General features: G+C 36.4%; 1 protein-coding gene across 2 annotated transcripts in view; it reads right to left on the bottom strand.

Moving 5' to 3' along the window:
- The window catches only part of CLCA2 (chloride channel accessory 2), a 42,690-nt gene extending 23,227 nt beyond the window's left edge, over nucleotides 1–19,463 (bottom strand). Inside the window, exons 1-6 of one of the 2 annotated variants that reach the window (XM_066376699.1) lie at nucleotides 19,219–19,463; nucleotides 18,202–18,339; nucleotides 9,152–9,302; nucleotides 6,178–6,286; nucleotides 5,048–5,207; nucleotides 2,464–2,691 (exon numbers count right to left, since the gene is read on the bottom strand). In XM_066376699.1, the coding sequence (XP_066232796.1) occupies nucleotides 2,464–2,691; nucleotides 5,048–5,207; nucleotides 6,178–6,286; nucleotides 9,152–9,302; nucleotides 18,202–18,339; nucleotides 19,219–19,404 (972 nt within the window). In that variant the 5' untranslated portion in view covers nucleotides 19,405–19,463. The remainder of the gene's footprint in view (nucleotides 1–2,463; nucleotides 2,692–5,047; nucleotides 5,208–6,177; nucleotides 6,287–9,151; nucleotides 9,303–18,201; nucleotides 18,340–19,218) is intronic. The other variant, XM_066376700.1, reaches the window with a different exon arrangement.
- Between the last annotated feature and the right edge of the window lie 1,904 nt (nucleotides 19,464–21,367).

The raw sequence follows: 21,367 nt of genomic DNA, 5'->3' as shown, positions 1-21,367 counted from the left end.
CTATATGCAAAATGGATACATAGACAGCACTTAGTAAATAGTAGCTACTGCTCACAGCAAGTCATCAAGTCGTTGTTCTCATTTATGGTCTCTCTCTCTCAAAAAATTAAGCTGGAAACCTGGAAGTCTCTTTCATTACTCCTTGTTACCAGCCCTCATATCCTTGAGCAGGTCCTATTAACTCAATGTCTTCAATTTCTCTTAAATTCAGACCATGTCTCCATCTGATCTGCCACTTTCTTAGAGCCACCGAATGTTAGTTATAACCATACCAGTTGCTGCACCTTCCCTGAACAAATCCTTCTAATTTTGCCTCTCAGTCACTGCACATACTCTTCCCTGCCCTGAAATGCCTTTTGCCTCCCTCACCTCGTCCAACCTGGCAGGTACTTTATCCTCCTTCGTGGTTCAACTTCAAGTTCATCCTCTCAGTGAAGTCCTCCTCAGTCACTTTCTTCTACAGAACTAGATGCTGTCCCACAACTCTGTGGAGCTTCATCACACTCAGGTGTATTCGTTTACACATATGTGTCATGATTCCCTCATTAGGTTGTATTTAAAAACAGAGACCCTGTTCTGTCATTTTTGCATCCCCTAAGCCAGCACAGTGTAGGCATCCGCTAAGTAAGTGAATGGCCATGATGGTTCAGTGACAATACTGTCAGGAACTGGGAGGGAAGTTGGCTTTGCTATGACTTTGTTACTTGAAGCTTATTTCTCTTCTGCTTCTTTGGAGTCTTCTCTCAGGTATAACTATCATTTCCTTTCACTAAATCCATGCTTGCTCAGCTCAGGCAGAGAGCTGATATAAATTACCTTGAGACCATATTTGAGAACATTGTGCCCTTGCCAATTACAGATAGGTACGACTAGAAAATTACCCAGAAGCTGAGTTTATTAGTGGTTTTCCTAATATTTCTTCAGAGACAAGCCAAAAAAGGCAAATGTTCCAGGACTACTGATTCAGACAACAGAATAGAATAAACTCTCCTTAGGATAAGTACTATAATAAAACAATAGCTTAAACTCATGAATCAAAAACTTCATATTCATTGTCTCATTTATTTCCCCTTAACAACCCTATGAAGTAAATAGTGGTATGCTGGTAAATGTTTAAAAATGGGATTTCTGGTGTGTGTGTGTGTGTGTGTGTGTGTGTGTGTGTGTGTGTGTGGTGGAAACCCTGATTTGTTGCATTTGAAAATTTCTGTGGAGTTAATATTCCCACCAAGGCTGATTTCAAACTCTCAATGTGATATCACTGATGCACAGTTGGGAAATGTGTAGCAGACACATACAGATAAAATAAACCAGAAAGATCCTCAAGGGCATGCATAGATCAGGGATCAGAGGATGTAAAGGGGTAGATAGTAAATATTTTAGGCTTGTTGGTCCATGTGTTCTGTGTTGCAACTACTCTACTATGCAATTTTAGCTCTAAAATGGTCATAGATAATATGTAAGCCAATGAGCATTGCTGTGTTCCAAAAAAAGTTTTATTATGGACACTGACATTTGAATTTCATATGCCATTAAATACTTTTATTTTTATTTTTTTTCTAAACCATTTCAAAAGTAAACTAATTCTTAACTTGTAGTCTACACAAAAACAGGTAAGGGCCAAACTTGGCCCATTGGGCTGTAGTTTACTGACATAGATAATAGTAAGGAAAAAAAGGTAGAAAATTAATTAGAAAGTTATGAGTTTTGAGCATATTTAAATATTTTTTAACATTTAATTATAAGTTTACATAGTTCAATTATAGCTATGTTTAACAATTGGCTTGCAGATTTTCTAAAAATTTAACAATTGACTTGAGTCTGTGTGAGCTGGCTCTGTCACAACACTGAAAATAGGTATTATTATGTATCTCTGTTTTACAAATGAGAGAACTGGGCTTCAGAAATGTTACTTTGCTCTTGATTCCACAGACAGTAAGTGAAGGAACCACAACTTACAGCCATATATCTGCTTGGTTTCAGAGACTAAGACTTTAGCCGCAATCTGAGAGTTTGGGAGCTTTGGAGAGTGGTTTTCTGGAAGGCTGGGAGATTGCCCGATAACAGACATGGTTGTCTGTCACAGTGACATGGAAAATATACACATAATGGATATGCACATTTTCTGCAAATTCACAGTCTCTTGCCTTCACTAACGATATTTACTAGTGAATGGAATGTGTCCAGACAGAGCCTTTTATTACAGGTGAGAGTTAGCAATAATAATGAAGGTTAGGAATTAATCTGTGTATTTCATTTATCTCCATTAAGACAATTTCTGGGCCACATTCTGAATTTGTGCCTCTTGTCTGCAAGAAAAGATGATGGTCTTAACTATTCCAAACTTTGGCCTCTCCCTCCTTTGCCCTTAGCCTCTGAAAAGAAAAAGAATTTAAAAGCTGATAGGAAAAAAAAAAAGAACAAACAATGAATGTTTTACAACCATGCGGTTCAAAATGTTACCTCTGCCATCTTGCTAGATACATCCAGCACTAAACAGACCACTTTGTCCCCAGCCTGTACCAGGGAGAATGTGGGAGGAGGCGGAAGCTCAGTCCCATTCATGGGAAAGCTGTGATTAAAGTCAGTGGAGTCTGAGATTACATCCCACGTACTTCTGAGGCTGCACATTTGGTTCTGAAGGTTTGGGGCTTCTTGGTTGTGGGTACTTGCATTACAGAATTCAACCACCTGGAAGAAGAACAAAGCCAATCAAAGAATAAAGGCTCTTCGTCATGCTGGACATACTGTGCATGCTCAAGCAGCTAATGGTAAAAGGAAAGGTGGAGTGGAATATAGGATATCAGAAGTGACACTTGGAGTGGAATATAGGATATTAGAAGTGCCACAGCAATATCCTTCTGTACTGCAAGAATGACATCAAATTTAAACCTAAATTTGGCATGCTTTGCTTGAAACACTGGCACCTTTGTGGTACTGAGATCAAGCTCTAGGAAGGTTTATTTGCACTTGGATAACAGAGAGCAGACCATATATACATATCTTAATCTTAAAAAAACAAAGCAATCTCCCACCTTCCTTACATAATATTGTGTTAAAGAAAACACCCTAGGAGGTGTTATCTTGGCCAGCTTTTTTTTTTTTTTTGAAACCATATTTAATGATCACTGCACCTTTATTGTTCAGTCAACATACTATATTGATCTAGTTCAAATATTGATCTCCGTAAGAAAGGAATAAGGAGAAAACCAGCTTAAATCTACTTTCCAAATCTTTCTCCTTATTTGGAAATATACTCTAGACATAATTCATTTAATAATACTAACCCTGTGTCAACACTCTTTTAAAGGTATGGTTTGAATTTTAAAGTAATGTGTTCCCATCTGTTCCCAGTGGTAATATTGCTGTAAAGAACGAATGCTTCCTGTTAACAGAACCATAGGTGCTTCGAGATAGAGAATCTCTTAGTCCCATCACTTATTTCATAAAAGAGGAACTGAAGCTTCAAAAGATTAATTATTGCTTATGGACACAAGTTTCTTAGTAGAATGGGAGACGGGAGTAAAACCTGGTGTCTTTGTTGTTATTTTGTTATTTGTCTTTAAGTCCTTTCTCTATGTTTCATGACTATGGTCAGGGCTTTGTAAATCTTACTGCCTGGGTATAAATGAGTAAGTATTTCAAAGGATCACTAGGACAGTACCTAGTCTCAATCAATGCGAATGAAATTAGGTTGGCTTCAGACATTAAAGCTATAAAATAAAACATGACCAGACAAGAAATACCACTCCAAGTCTATAGAATGACCCCTACTCTTGACTAAAACCAGACTGAAGAAAAAAATTATCTAAGAAAAGAATGTGTCTATTCAAAGGACACTGGTCAGCTGTGGAAACAGAAAAGTCCAGAGGTATGTGCCTACAGTGCTTTCAGCTCTATAGAGCAGCACAGACTTGACCTTCAGGTTTTTATGAACATGGATAGATACATCTGATCATGAAGGCTGATGCCACACCAAACATCTGTATCACCTAACTCCCTCCTTTCTGACTCAAGGCTCTCAGAATAAGCTCCTGGTAAGAACTTGACTGTTTCCTGCTGCTTCCTTCAGAGAGAAAGTGAACTTCCCCAATGAGGCAAGTATTGGATTCCTGTGACAGAGTACACTTTTTAAATTTTATATATATATATATATAATTTTTTTACAGAGACAGAGAGAGTCAGAGAGATAGGGACAGACAGGAACAGAGAGAGATGAGAAGCGTCAATCATCAGTTTTTCATTGTGACACCTTAATTGTTCATTGATTGCTTTCTCATATGTGCCTTGACTGTGGGCCTTCAGCAGACCAAGTAATCCCTTGCTCGAGCCAGAGACCTTGGGCTCAAGCTGGTGAGCTTTTGCTCAAACCAGATGAGCCCTTGCTCAAGCTGGCAACCTTGGGGTCTCGAATCTGGGTCTTCCGCATCCCAGTCCGATGCTCTATCCACTGCGCCACCACCCAGTCAGGCTTAAATAATATTTTTTAAATGGTGTTCTGGATATTTACACTAGTCTCTTGCCAGTTAGTGTGGAATGGTGACAAGGTTGAGTTTCTGAACCTGCAAAGCTAAGGGTCAGTTGACTTCTCTTGGGAGCACCTGACCTTTCTTTTTAAGTTCTAGACTATGCAAAACAAGGAGAAAAGAATTAGAAAGCATGATTAAAATAAGAATGGATTGCTACCTCAAATTCGAGAAGCAATCAGGTGTTATATCACTCATTAACACAGTACACTTTTTATGCAAAGATACAGGAACACTGACATATGAGCAATTAATTTTAGGATTTACAGGGCTCTCATTGTTAAAGCACATTTCCTGGAAAGCAAATAAACACTTTTTTTAAGGCATCTAATTTTGCTGATCATCACTGGGGCCTCAGTTATTTTTTTAATCTGCAAAATAAAAACTAGATGAACTCCAAGGTCCCATAAGCTCTAAAACATAGTAAACTTGTCTTTTTGTTTAAATAATTAGAACATATCAGTCTTTCTTGGGAAGAGACATAATTTTATAGGAATCTAACATTCCAAGGCCATACTTACAGAAGATAAACTTTGCATGAACATTATTGATGTTGTTGCATTTTGAGTGCTATTGTATACAAACATGCACCCTTCTTGGAAAAGCTTACTAATGATACAGTCTTCTTGGGGGCAAGGGCCTTTTTCACACACAAACATGCCTGTGATGTCAGATGGACACCTAAGCATAAAAGAAAAAATTAAGTTTATTTAAGAAATACTTGTATTCTTTTCTTCACTAGCTCATATAATAATTAGTTGCAAAGATTATAGCTTGCTGGAAATACATAGAACATTTTAAAAACTACTCTATTGAAGTTCATCAATTCAGAAACAGACTCTATTGTATTTTTAAAGATTTGATCTTGATGAGAGGTTATATATTGCCAAGGGCTTCACCAAATAAACAAGATCAAAGCAAAAGTTACCAGGAAATCAACATTAACTTCTGTATGTCCAAGGAAGAGCATGAGGAGCACTATCCGGAGTCAGTGCTCCTCTGAGCTCATTGCCATTGGGCATCAGACGAAGAAGAGAATGAACACTAATGATATTTGAAAGGATTTCTTTCTAAATGTGTAATCTCAAATTGTCAAGGGGAGTGAAAATCAATATAACCTTTAGGAGAGGAATCAGACAATATCTACCAACAACTGAGAGTACCCTTTGAGTTAGTAATTCTTGGAAGTTATTCAGTAGATATACAGATCTGCCTGCATACATGAGAAATGGCATATACATATAGTATTATCACCTGTAATACTATTGGTAATAAAAAATTGGGAATAGTTCACTTGTACAACAATACTGGAGTGATTGAAAAATTATGTTAATCCACATAATGAAGTACTATGCAATTTAAAGAAAACATCAGAAAAATAAATTAAAAATTTTTTTTCCTAGAGAAATTCTGAAAAAAAAAAATAAACAAGAAACTAATGAAAATGATTATCTGGAAGAAATAATAGGATACAGAGTAAAGACTGTGGTAAGAGCCAGATACCTAAAAATATAACTTTTTGATATTTGAATCACATAAGTATTTTAAAAGTGCAATAACATCACAAAACTTAATTGAGTTTTAGCTGCCATTATAAACTTAATTTTAAAGTAAAAAAAAATTAAATTTTTAGCATGAGAAAATTACTAACCTTGTTGCTTTAATTTGATTTTGCCCATTTATGTAAAAAGGTTTCTCATTGTTATATTCATCAAACACACCCCAACGGAGATGGGCCCATTCGTGAACAAACACTCTCCCTGTGGAAGAGAGAGCTTTTGTTATGAGTTCCCAAAATTTCAGCAATAGAGTTTGCTAATCAGTGAAGATGTAACATTACTTGACTATAAATATTCATTCCAAAGGGTTGAAGTACAATTCTCTCTTCCACTTTCCTCTTCCTCACCTCATTTTCATCATCTTCTACTTTACCCCTTACCACCATAAAAGAGTCAGAGTTAAAATATGTTTAGTCCCATAATGCAAACCAGTACTTTACTTGTACATCTATTTAAAACTAGTGAGGGTTCTCACATCCTCTTATTTTCCCAATGAAGCTGCCTAACAGGCTTCTTTTTAGCTTCATTCACATAGGCCTATATTTAAGTACAATGAACTGAATGTTTATGTACCCACAAAATTCATATGTTGAAATCCTAACCTCCAATGTGATGGTGGTAGGAGGTGGGGCCTTTGAATGTGATTATGTCAAGAGGGTGGAGTCCTCATAATGTGATTAGTGACCTACAAAAGACACTCTAAAGAGCTTTCCTCTTTCTGTCAGGTGAGAACACATGGAAAAGATGGTTGTTTATGTAGCAAGAAGTGGACCTCACTAGATACCGAATCTGTCAGTGTCTTGATTTTGAACTTTCAGCCTCTAGAACTGAGAAATTAATTTCCACTGTTTATAAACCAACCAGTCTATGATATTCTGTTATAGCTGCCCAGACAAAGATACCAAATAAGCAAATTAACCTTTCCTGTTCTTCAGTCTGTGTTATTCAAGCATGCTTGATTTTTTTCTTGTAGGTAATTTAATTCTACTGTCCAGAACAATGATTGAAACCTTAGGCTCAGAGGGAGAGGAAAGGAGAAAAAGATCATAGAACTTCCTCTCTAGCTTGGATAGCCCTTTCTTTTTTATTTTATCCCAGATTCTTCATATTTATATTTATTGCCAACTCTTAGCTCATGAAAACCCTCATCCTTGGCATCAAATCCTTTATAACGTTTTTTGTACCTCTCTAAATATTGCATTTCCTTCAACATTCAGATCAAACCTGACTTCTCCCTCCTTTCTCCTTCCCAGATTAATTCTTCTTCCAAAGTGCACTTTTTTTTTCTGACTTTTTTCAAGTATGGAAACCCAGGAAGTGTTTTCTGAGTCAACTCAGGCTGTGGTATATTGTGCAATTTTTGGATCTTAGGACAAAAGAAGGGAGGGAACAGCTTAAGCTGACAGTGGTAAGGAAAAGTTTCTGCCTACTCATGGAATTTAGAAGCGCTGATGAAATTATATGTTTATGCGCGGATTATCAGCACCTTGTGGTTACCAAGAAAAGACTCTTATAAAATTTAAAATGTGTTCTATAGCATGTGTTGCTCCAATTCCTGCTAGCTACACAGAGGATAACAGAATCTATTTCGATTTAAATGGAGTAATCATGAAAATTTCATTTGAAAGGTGTGTTAAAATAATTTAAAAAATTAAGAATGGGATGGCTAGTCGTTGACTTGCTGATATTTTCTCATTATGGTTCCTCCCTCAGATCTCATGCACTAAAGAACAGTCTCCAAACCTATGACCCTGACTGTTCCCCCAAACTCCAGCCACCCATACTCTACAACAGGCTGGGCTTTCCCGCCAGGATATTTCACTGCTCCTCACAATCAATTTGCCTTAAGACATACTTGTTGATTTCCCCTTTAAATTGGTTCCTTCTATTTCTGATAAAAACTTGGTGTGTTCCTTAATGCTGCCCACACACATCCCCCTTGTCCTTCATACTATAACAGTTCAGACCTCTATTTCTCTTTTTCCCTCCTGGACTATCTCTCAAAACTTAAGAGTTGTTAATATTAAACAAGATAACATTTGAAAAGCAAACAGCACAGCACCTGGAACATAGAATATTCTCACTGTTTTTATTATCTTCCCTGTCCTTCTTATCTCACTGCTCCACATTCAGGTCTCATGGCCTTGTACCTGAACTTCTCTTGGGTGTTCTCCTGATATCCAGTTTCGCCCTCACTGATCTGAGGGAGCCAGTTACCCACACAATCCAGTTCATTATCTTAAAACACTGCTGTGATGGTTGCATTCCTGTGCTTATAAGCTAATTTGGACCTTTGAAGCTCTCTATCACTTACTCCCTTGTGTATTTAGCATTTTCTTTCATAACTTCACTATGCACAGTCAATTTGCCCCATTAATAGGGTCTACTGCTCACACCGCTCAAATATGTCCTGGATTATTCTGCTATCACAAATATTTTTAATACTATTTCCCCTGGTCTCTTTCTTTTTTCCTTTTATCAAAAATGATATTCAATCCTGACTGGGCGGTGGCGCAGTGGATAGAGCGTCAGACTGGGATGCAGAGGACACAGGTTCGAGACCCTGAGGTCACCAGCTTGAGCCCAAGGTCGCTGGTTCCAGCAAGGGGTTACTCAGTCTGCTGAAGGCCCACAGTCAAGGCATGTATGGGAGAGCAATCAATGAACAATTAAGGTGTTGCAATGCGCAACGAAAAACTAATGATTGATGCCTCTCATCTCTCTGTTCCTGTCTGTCTGTCCCTGTCTATCCCTCTCTCTGACTCTCTCTCTGTCTCTGTAAAAAAAAAAAAATGATATTCAACCTTGGAAGTCTCTGCTTAATGAGGCCATTTCTGACCAAAATGTTTTTTCCTTTCACTAAATTCTGGTAGTACTCACTGGGCCACTAAACTAGCGCTTATCTCTTCTGGCTCACTTTGTTTCTCATCTCCGTATGGGCATGTGGCCTATCTCCTCATCCATATGGTAAGTCCTCAGCAAATTTCAGGTTATCTGAGTCCTTTTCAGCACAGAATATTGTTAATAGTGCTGTCAAATGTCAATTTCTTGGCTGATCATACTTACCTCGTGATCCATAGCCAGCTGTTAAGTCATCATTTAGTAGAAAGTCAGATGTGAAATAAATGTATTTTCCCTCTTTTCCACAGCCTCTATATTGTAGGGTATATGGATCATCTCCATGTGGCCCATACCAATTAGTCACTATAACATTTGCCTAAATTAAAAGAAGTGCCTTGTAATACTTATATTTCAACTGTGATGGCAACATCAGCATATACATGTTAAAATATTTTGAACTGTAGAGTTGAGATTTGTACATTTTACTGTATGAATTATATTCAAATTTAAAAACAGATTAAAAATGCCTTGTAGATCGAGTTTCAAATATATTCACAACTAAATACCAACAAAATTATTTAGCATTTAAAAATACTCACATATTAAAAGCTTAGCTAATTTCCACAGAGCTCCATTACTTCCTTTGACCTCCTGATTTCCCAGATTAAAATGTTCTCAAATTGCACTGAGCTGTGCCACCTTCAGATGGAGGTCCAAGATGGTGGCACAGGAAGATGTTAAAGTCACCTCCTCTCATGGACGTGGACACATAATATCTATACTTACATATGGATCATTTCCCTTTGAAAATATCTGAAAGCTAGATAAACTGATCCTCCATGAAAAAAGATAAAAGGACCACAATGAGATGGATAGAAGAGGCAGAGACAAACTCTTGCCCCCAAAACCCATACACCTCCAATTCTAATGCAGTGACACATGCACAGTTTAGTGCATCTCCTGGAGGAGAAGAGCCTCACATCAAACACCCCAACACTTAGGATTTGCACTGGAGAGACAAGCTCACACTATGTCTGGCTTAGAAAACTAGCAGGGCTAATGTCCAAGGGGCCCAAAGGGCTATGAGAAACTGGGATTCTTCTTTGAAAGGTTCATATTAGGTCTCATTTGCCTGGGGACCCAGGGCAAAAGCAGAAGTTTGAAAAAAGCTAATACTATATGTGAATGAGATTCATTTGCTAATCTCAAAACACCTGCTAGAGGAGCATAGGATAGTTGAAACTCTCTCTAGAAATGGTGGCACTAGTATATTCCATTTTTGCACTCTTCACCTGCCCTGACAACACGTGAGTTCAAATACTGCACCCTCCCAATGCACTGCTAGGACATGCAAGGTGAGTATTTGCTACATTGTCCCACTGCCTTGCTGAAACAGGAGGATGGAGTTGCTGCACTCAGCTACTCCATGGGTGAGGCAGGTGAGCAGAAAGTCACCAGCAAAGCCAGTTCCAACAGTCTTCTACTCCCTGGCCACGGTCTACAGCACTAGGGATCACAGCATATTCCTGCTCACTCACTAAAGCCACCATGTGTGCATGTGCACACAGACATTTTCTCACTGAATTGCTGAAGTCCACTGGCATGGCAGTCAAATATTTCTTGCTGCCTTATTGAAGACAGCCAGCATCACTAGGAAACACCTCCCAAATTCCTAATCTAGAAAAGAGCAGGGCTTACAACTATATATATATATGCCTATTTTAAAAGCTGCTGCCTCAGGGTCTGGCTTCCAATCGACCTGAAACTAAGTGCTAAATGAAATTCTTACCCTTGAGACTGACAGGTCTTGGTAGTCCCTCAACAATAGGGACCTATTGAGAATAAATCAGGGATTGTTGGGTTATATGGTAACTATATTCTTAATTTTTTTTGAGGAACTGCCATTCTGTTCAATAAATTTAATTTTAAAAAGTGAAAAAATAAATAAAATCATGCTGTTCAGACAATCACAAAGGTTTAAGAGACAGCTAAGAGTTAGGACAAAGTGGAATAATAAAGTTCATCACCTATGAAGGGCCACTTGTTCAAGACAGAGAAGTAGCTGTCTTGCCTAATACATAGAAACAAAGAGAGTGTCAAGCAAAATAAGGGAACAAAGAAATATATTCTAAACGAAAGAACAAGACAAAATTTTAGAAAAAGACCTTAATGATACAGAAAAGTAATCTACCTGATAAAGTATTCAAACTAATGGTCATAAAGGTGTTCACTAAACTGGAGAGAAGAATGGATGAACATAGTGAGAACTCCAATAAAGAAATAGAAAATGAAAGTATCAAATAGAAGATACAGCACTGAAGAATACAATTACTTAACTAAAAATAAAATAGAAGGGTTCAAAGACAGACTAGGTGAAGCCAAAGAGCAGATCAGTGAGCTGGAAGACTAAGCATTGGCATTCATACAAGCAGAGCAACAGAAACAGTAAAGACTTTTTAAAAAAGTGAATATGGCTTAAAGGACATATAGGACAATATTAAGAGGACTAATATTCACATTATAGGGATTCCAGAAGGAGAGGATAGAGAAAAGGGGGCAGAAAATTATTTGAATAAATAATGACTGAAAACTTCCCTAACCTGGGGAAGCATACATACATCCAGGTCCAGGAAGCCCAGAGAGTTCTAAATAAGGTAAACTCAGAAACATCCACAACAAGACATATTATACTTAAAGTGACAAAAGATAAAGAAGGAACTTAAAAAGCTGTAAGAGAAAAGCAACTTGTTTCAGACAAGGGAAACTCCATAAAGCTATCAGGAGATATTTCAGCAGAAATATTACAAGCCAGAAGGGAGTGGCATGTCATATTAAAAGTGCTGAAAGAATAAACTTTCAACCAAGAATATTCTGTCAGCAAGGTTATCATTCAGAATTCAGGGAGAGATGGAATCTTCCAGAAAAGAAAAATCTAAGAAAGTTTGTCATGAATAATTTGGCCTTACAGGAAATGTTAAAGGGACTTTTTTAACCTTAAAAGAAACAGCACTGATTAATAACAAGGAAACATATGAAAGTAAAAAATCCCACTGGTAAAAGTAAATATATAGTTAAGGCAATGGATTAATCACTTATAAAACTATAACAAAATTAAAAGAAAAATTACTAAACTTAAGTAAAATTACAATAATTAGTTAAGGGATTAATAAGATAAAAAGATGTAAAATGTGACATCAAACATGGAAAGTGGAGTAAAAATGTAGTTTTAGGAGGCTTCAAACCTAATTTGCTGTCAACTTAAAGTAGCCTATCTTATAGATATAGTCTGTTCTGTGTGGGCTTCATGATAACTACAAAACAAAAACCTATAGTAGATACACAAAAGATAATGAGAAGAAAAGCAATCAAACCATAGAGAAGGGAGCAAGAGAAGAGACAAAAGACACAGAAAAACTACAAAACTGCTAGTAAAAAATGAACAAAATGGCAGTAAGTACATTTCTATCAATAATTATTTAAATGAAAATAGACTAAATTCTCCAATCAAAAGACATAGAATAGATAAAAGGATAACTAAACAAGACCTATCTATATGTCACGTAAAAAGGCTTTAGATGTAATCAGATGCACAGACTGAAAATGAAGGGATCGAAAAACATGTTTCATTCATATAGGAAATCAAAAGAAACCAAATCATATAAGATAGACTTTAAAACAAAGACTATAATAAAAAAACAAACAAGGGCATTACATAATGATAGAGAGGTCAATCCAGTAAGAAAATATAGCATTTATAAATAAATATATATGCATCCAACATATTGGTATTTAGAAGTACCAAAATATATAATGTGAATATTAACCTAAAAGGAGAATTAACAGCATACAATAATAATAGAGACTTTCACACCCCATTTACATCAATGAATAGATATTCCATACAGAAAATAATTAAGGAAATATCAGTCTTAAAGGAAACATTCTATCAGATGAACCTAATAGATACATGCAGAACGTTTGATCCAAAAGAAGCAGAATATAGCATCTTTTCAAGTATACATAAAAAATTCTCCAGGATAGATCATGTTAAGCCATAAAACAATTTTCTTTCTTCCTTTTTTTTTATTTAGAAAATTAAATTTAACAGGGTGACATTGGGCAATAAGAGTACATAGGTTTCAGGTAAACATCTCCACATCATTTGAACAGTCAATTATGTTGTATACCCATCAACCAAAGTCATAGTATCCTGTATCACCTTATATTTGTCCTTCTTTATACCTTTCCCCCACCCCTCCCCCTCCCCCTCCTCCACATTCTTTCCCCTGTGGTAATCACTGTTCTCTAATTGAGATTCACGGACATACATAAAACAATATTCAATAAATTCAAGAATATTGATATCATGTCAAGCAACTTTATCAAATACAAGGGTGTAAATCTAGGAATCAATTATAAGAAGAACACTGATAAAACCATAAATATGTAAATATTAAGTAATATGCTACTTATGAAACACAGGGTCATTAAAGAACATAAAAAAGAAATACCTAGAAAAAATGAAAACAGAAATACACCATACCATAATCTATGGAATGCAGCAAGAGTGTTTCTAAGAGAGAAGTTCACAGCAGTACAAGCCTACTTCAAGAAACAAGAGCCTGACCAGTCAGTGGCACAGTGGATAGAGCATTGGCCTGGGATGCTGAGGACCCAGGTTTGAAACCCCAACATCACCAGCTTGAGCACAGAGTTGCCAGCTTGAGCATGGGTTGATAGACATGATCTCATGGCCACTGGCTTGAGCCCAAAGATCACTGACTTGAAGTCCAAGTTTGCTGGCTTGAGCCCAAAGTTGCTGGCTTGATCAAGGGGTCACTGCCTCAACTGGAGCCTCCTAGTCAAGGCACATATGAGAAAGCAATCAATGAACAACTAAGGTGCCACAAATATAAGTTGATGCTTATCTCTCTTCCCATCTCTCTGTCCCTCTCTTTCCCTCTTGCTCTCACTAAAAAAAGAAAGATACAATAGAAACCTCAAATAATTGTTCTAACTTTACACCTAAAAGAAGCGGAACAAAAATAACGAAGTCCAAAGTTAATAGAAGATAGGAAATAATAAGGGTCAGACGGAAATAAAAAAAATATATCAATGAAACTAAGTGCTGATTATTTGAGTAGATAAACAGAATTGACAAACCTTTAGCTAGATTCACTAAGTGAGTGAGAGAGAGAAAGAGAGAGAGTAAGAGAAGTTACATCTGATACCACAGACATACAAAGGATTATAATAGACTGCTATAAATATTTGTACCCCAACAAATTAGACAACCTAGAAGAAATGGATAAATTCCTAAAAACATACAATCTCCTAAGACTGAACCATAAAGAAATATGAAATCTGAGTAGACAAATTACTAGTAAGAAGATTGAATCAATAAGTAAAACCCTCCCAACAAAGAAAAACCCAGGACCAAATGACTTAATCAGTCAATTCAACCAAATATTCAAAGAAAGTTTAATACCTGTCCTCTCCAGATCCATCCATGCTGTCCCAAAAGGTAAGATTTTCTTCTTTTTTATGGATGCATAATATTCCATTGTGTAAATATACCACAGCTTTTTTTTATTCAATCATCTACTGAGGGCACTTGGTTTGGCTATTGTAAATAACAATACAATAACCATAGAGGTGCATATATTCTTTTGAATTAGTGTTTTTGTTTCTTTGAATATATTCTCAGAAGTGGAATTGCTGGGCCGTATGGCAGTTCCATTTTTAATTTTTGAAGGTAATTCCATACTGCTTTCCACAGTGTATGCACCAATCTGCATTCCTACTAACAGTGCACAAGGGTTCCCTTTCCTCCACATCCTCACCAGCACTTGTTGTTTGTTGATATATTGATGGTAGTCATTCTAACAAGTATGAGGTGATATCTCATGGCTTCAATTTGCATGTCTCTGATGATTAAGGATGTTGAGCATCTTTTCATATGTCTTTTGGTCATATGTATGTCCTCTTGATCATAATATGATCAATAAATGCAAAAAAAGGTGATATAATTCAACATCTGTTTATGATAAAAACTCTCAATAAAGTTGGTATAGAGGAAATGTATATGAACATTATAAAGGCCATATAGAATAAGCTCTCACAGCTCAGTGGTAAAATGTTAAAAGCTTTTCCTCATCAGGACAAGACAAAGATGATCATAATCACCATTTTTATTCAACATGTTTTAGAATTCCTAGCTAGAGTAGTTAGGTAAGAAAAAGAAATAAAGGCATCCAAATTGGAAAGGAAGAAGTAAAACTATTACTACTGGCTGATGACATGATACTTTATATAAAAAACCCTAAAGAGTCTGCCAAAAAAATTGTTAAAATTAATAAATGAATTCATTAAAAATTGAAATATACAAAATTAATATACAAAAATTGGTTGTATTTCTATACACTAACAACAAACTATCAGAGAAATGAAGGAAATAATCCATTTATAATTGCATTAAAATTAATAAAATACCTAGGAATAAATTAACCAAAGAAATGGAGAGCTATTTTGTGCTCATAGTTTGGAACAACTAATGCTGTTAATATGTCTATACTCTTCAAAGCAGGCTACAGACTCAATACAAATATAAGATACCTATTAAAATTTCAGTGGTATTTTTCATAGGACTAGACCTAATAATTTTAAAATTTGTATGGAATTACTTAAGACCCTGAATAGCTAAAAGCAGTCTTGAGAAAGAAGAATAAAGCTGCAAGTATGCTTCCTGATTTCTGACTATGCTACAAAACTATAGTAATATTAAAAATTTTAAGAGCATTTACACATCATTCAGAAGTGTATTGTAAAATGTTATATCCTTTTGTGAACAATTTTCAGAGGGTTATTTCATTAGTGCAAGACAATAGGAGGTGTTTCTTTTAAGCCTTGTCCTTTTCACAAGCAAAACAATCATGTTATTGATGTTATATTTTATCTTGTACCAAGACCATATCAATTAGCATTGCTAAAACAACGTTTTAAATAAAAAACTAATGTAAGTATTTATTCAAATAACCATTTGTAGAATACAATTTTATATATAACATTGGTTTCTTTATTTTTATTTTTAAAAGGAAAGATATGTTGTCTCAGGACTTATCCTCAGAAGTTAAGTATTTTTTAAATATTATTTTGGAACAATAGACCTAATATGATTCTATAAATATATATTAATTTATATATATAATAATTATGATTTGTATTATATGTGTAATGATGTGTGGGTGTATGTATGTGCATGCCACTGAAGAGTAGAGTAAGGTAATTATTTCATTTTATTTTCCATTATGCTGCATTGTTTGATTTTCTTGCAATGAGTATAAATTACTTTTATAATAATTAACATTTGTTTTTAGAAAAATAGAAATTCAAGCCAAGGACTTTGCAAGGCAACATCTACAATAAGAGCTACTTACATAGTCTTCATTCGAACAAAGTCTCAGTTCTATTTCTATAAATTTGTTCTGAAGCAAAAGGAAAGTGCTCTGCATGGGACAGAATACTTAGACTGTTCGGGGTAAGTATTCTACCTTATAGACCACAGTGATGTAGCTCCTACCTACTCTTCCTAATCTTTCCCCCCTACCCTCCTTCCTACCTACATTAGACTGTAGATTCACAGGGACAGGAATCACTTTGCTTGTCCTTGAGTCTTATGCAGTGCCCAGCATGGCTACTGTGCATAATTATTATTTGCTAAGTGTTGGCTTAATTGACATTATGAATTTAAAGAAATTGGTATCCAACAGATATATGAACAGTCTTCACTGACTGTTCTTTCCTTTAATCTTTCTGTTCGGTCATAGTCTCATTTTTGCTTTAGTTATTTATTTCTTCATTAGGATCAGGAGTACTACCTGATTTTGGTATTAGTAATCTCCAATACTTCTTTGTTCCACAGATGATTAAATTCGTTAATACAAACTATACAGATAGCTAGAGACTACATAGCTGAGTGCAAAGAACATGGGTTTTGAAATCAAATAGACGTGGATTCAAATTGTGGCACTGAAATTTACTAGCTGTTTGACTTGGAACAAAATCCTTAATTTATTTGAGCTTCAACTTCCCAAATTGTGAGAGACAGCAACTGATCTTAGGGAGTAAGGGAATTAAACAATATATGTAGAATTCTTAGCATTTAGTTGAAGCTTAAAGAAGTAGCTCTCTTTGCAGTTTATCCAGGTCCTCTAGCTGTCCCACCCCAATGCCTAAACATGGTAAAATGCTTTCATCTGTTCATAAATAAAATGCTTCTCAGAACCTCTGCAACCTCTTCAGGACCCTGAGATGCCTGTTTACATCACTATACCATTCAATTACCAAGAGAGTAACTTCAAAAGAGAGCCAAGAATGAACACAGGCTTAAGAAGGTTCATACCAATGACACACACTCAAAAAAGGGAAAATTGTACCAAATGTCCCAGTCCCTCCTGTTTGAGCTGTAGTTACAGATCCTGGACCCACCCCTTTGCTGAAGCCCTGAGCTACATTTTCAATGCCTCTGTTCCGCCGGACTGGTAATTTATTGGGGCTCCTTTTCACAGTAACTTCAAATGATAATTTGCCAAATTTATTTAACATTTATGTATAGCATACATACCAATATATATTACACATTAGCAAGGATGTTCAAATATATATAATCTACAGCTTATGAGAGTCCTTTCAAGGTTGTTTTTTTTAATAATGGAAAGAAAAAAAAAAGGTAGCCACTCTACCCTTCCCCCACTTTATACCTTTCTTCTTATCAATGAAGTCCTTGAAAACAGTCCTAGACTTAGGGGTAATGTGAAATTCTGCTAATTTACAGTCTGGCAGAAGAAGACAGTCATATTTTTATATGTGTAGGAGGTTTAGTTTCTGTCTGGACATGCATATTTACGTCCCTGACAGGATGGGAAATAAAGATAGTCATAATTGGAATTATTCCATTTATAGCTCATATTCAGTAGATAAAACTAGTTTTGGATCCTCAACCAAAAATTTCAGGAAAGACCCTGCAAGTTACAAAGTAAAAAGATCTGAGAGGCTACCTGGGCAATGGCATTTTGCTAATTTTTAGTGCATTATTTCTACTCCTTTATTATATTTCTATTTATTTTGGATAACAATCTTCCCGATAACATTATTTGCTTATTAATAGCACTGGTTTGTTTTTGCTTAAGTTCTCACTTTTAAAGTTTCAAAATGGTATATTTTTGTTATTTTTCTCCCTTAATTTAAATTCATTTAAGGAAATTCTGAATTCTTACCTTTTCATATGATTCTTGTTTTATTTTGCTATAATTATTAGCTTTCCATGTGGCCGGTATTAAGATCTTTATATTTCTGAAAAACACTCTTCTCTTGGTAGCATTGAATAGGTAAGAAGAAGCTTCAGTTATCATTTCCTATAACCAAATGAAAGAAAAGCTTCTTTTATCACTGTACATTCTTTATGTTTGATGTTTCTGGTTACACATGAATAAAGTAGTAATACAAAATAATGAAAGTATTTTGAAGGAGTTCATTTCTTTTAGAGACAGCATTAGACTTTGAGAAAACTTAAGAACAAACTAAATAAACTTAAATTGTTATCTGGAGGAGATCTTAGGACACTAACTATGTGTCTGGGCTTTCCTATATAATTTCCCCAACTTTTTGAAAGGCTTTTAAGCTTTTACTGAATAAATCCTTTTCATGTTACACCTGTAGGCATGTTCAACGTGTTCAAGACCATACCTTCTAATGATACTAATTTCACTACAGCATTACTGAAAGAAGGCTCTTAGGTGATGAAGCTATGATCCTTCCTTATTATAAGGTAAAAATAGTCAATTAGAGAGCATTCGGGTAAAAAGAATTTTGCTCTTTGGCACTCAATCCAGACTCTCACTCTTTGTCATCCTTAGGATGGAATCCAACAACATGATTTTAATAAACCCAATCATGCTTATTCATCAGTCAAACATCTGATCTTTGTTGCTGCAACACATTGTTTTTTAAGTTGCTACCCCTAGAACAGTTATGTAGAGAAACAAAAACACTAAAATTATTAGTAATAAATAACATAAAATACAAAAGGACTAGATCAACATTCTGTAAACTGAGACAACATAGAATTAGGTGAACACACTAGCTTGGCCATAATTATAATTTTGGTGCAATCTTTAGGAAACTGCTCTCTTGACTGTTCAAATTACAAATCAGACAGGGTTGTTAGCTCCTTAAGGAAAGCTACAGGTCTGTTCTAATGGAACAATGATTTTGGCTTCATATTTGCCACTTACCTTAATGTTTGGGATGAGTTTCTGATCCTCAGATACCTGAGGATTAATTGCAACAAGTAATCCATCATACCCGTTGTCTCGAAGCTGCACTCTGGCTCCCAGCAATAGGAGCTCTGGATTTAGGGCCACCAGGAGAGTCACAATCTTCAGGCTGCAAACAGGACCTGCATTGTCCCTGTGCGTCATGTTGTTGAGAAGCCTCTACTTTACACACACTGGTCCTGCTTGGAACATTGTGCCAAGTTGTTAAGAAGAAGCAAATAATTTCATCCTGAACTTGGAAGGTCCTAGAATGTGTGGTGAAGGAGGTGCCTTTTTGCAAAATCAAGGGTGGATCTATCCAAGACCTGCCTCTACAAGTCCTTTTTCTCTAGGCAGTGCTACACTTTCTTGTTCCATGTATGAGCTTTCTCCTGAATCATGGTTGGGAAATAAGTCTTCCACTTCATACTCATTATATATTTCTCAGAGGAAGAGGAAAATAAGACAAAAGGAGCTTGAAGAGGGACGCTTGGGTGGCTGAACTGGAAATCAGAGTGTCTGGATTGTTCAATCCACTTTCAGTAGAAACAAAGAAATCTATAGTGATTTTTCTCTCCTTATTCTTGACAGCTGTCTCCATTAGTCAGTGCAACTACCTCCCTACTGCACTCAAGTCATATTTTGTTTGTTGAGAGATTTCCTTGTCTGGTTATTTTGAAGATTTAGAAATCCATCCCACAGTTCTGTCCCAAGGGCCCATGGGTCAGATGGTCTGGGCAAGTTCTCAGCTAATGACTGAGGACGAAGGTATCAGGTATCCCCCAGGGAGGGCCAAGTGCCAGGAACTCGGATGCTTGTGCGGCCACAGAGGCCTTTCCCTCTGCCTTTGCTGCTTTTTTCTCTGGAGCAGGGAAATTATAAAATTGCTGTACTTTAGTAGTGAATTTCTCTTTCAGCAACTTTCTCCTGAGGGTGAGACTCTGCCTCAGTCAGCCTTCTATTTCTCCAGTACCTATCACAGAATCTGGTATGTAGCAGGCCTCTCCAATATTTTATGAGTGATTAATAATACCTGACAATTACATAATGCTTTAGAGATTACAAAGGGACCCATTTCAATGTCAGTTCCCTGAAGCAGGTATAATTTTTTACTTCTGTTTTTCAATAAACACATTGAGTCTCAGAAAGATGGGGGGCAGGAATTAATATTTATTGTGTGGTGGGTTTTATCATGCTTATTTTATGGGTGACAAAACTATGGCTCAGAAAATCTAAGTAACTTGTTCAAATTTGTACAACTGTTGTCATAGTGCAAGAATGAGACCAACTGACTTTAAATTCCACTGTTTTTCAGTATATCATGTTCTCTTATTTCTCAAGAAACTAGAAATGAAATGTTAAGAGCAGTAATGTTGACGGGTATTGAAGGGTATTTTTCTCTTGCTGTTCTTCTGCTTGGAACCGCTTCTCAACTGCTTCTCCCTCAAATTCCAGTTCTGGCTTAAAGCCTGAGCTGAGTTCTCCCACAGTCAGACCCGCTCTTCCATTCTTTCATAGCACCTGCTCCCTCAGCTTTGAAGTGTGGTTGTGGTTAGTGTCACATTTATATTGTGCAGTTGTTTGTCTGCTTCCTGCTGAAGGGCATATGAGAGAGGGGACCCTCCTTCCTGTTTTGATCACTACCACCTGAACACCTAGCTCAGTAAACTCTCCATAAATATTTGTTGAATAAATAAATGGAGTTAGGAGAAATAAATAAAAACTAGCCTGTGAAGGAGCTGAGAATTATAGTGTGACAGTATCTTCCTCCACATCCCCAGCCTGCCTCCACTTCGACTCTATCCTTTCTAGAAGGCATCACTTTTGTTCTGGATCAATTTTCCCTCTTGATCCCTCTTGACTAACAGCACTTCAGCTCCCCTGGGTGTGGAGGAGAATGGAATATTGCTGCTCATCACTTGGCTGCCAAAACTGCCGACTCTACAGCTTAGCAGTCTGCTTAGCTGTCTTGTCTTCTAGGGCTTTTCCCCAGCTGTGGGGTTTTCCTGCTCACTCACACTATAACTACAGAAGAGAAACCAGAGGTGTGGCCACTCCAAGGGCTTTGCCTGTAACTGTGACTCAGTGAGGACAGTTTACTTTATTTTCAACTTTCTTTGGTAGTTTA

Source organism: Saccopteryx leptura, chromosome 3 (genome assembly GCF_036850995.1).
Source record: "Saccopteryx leptura isolate mSacLep1 chromosome 3, mSacLep1_pri_phased_curated, whole genome shotgun sequence".
NCBI classification, from domain to species: Eukaryota; Metazoa; Chordata; class Mammalia; order Chiroptera; family Emballonuridae; genus Saccopteryx; species Saccopteryx leptura.
The sequence above is the reverse complement of the archived record's forward strand: the minus strand, read 5'-3'. Positions and strand labels throughout refer to the sequence as shown.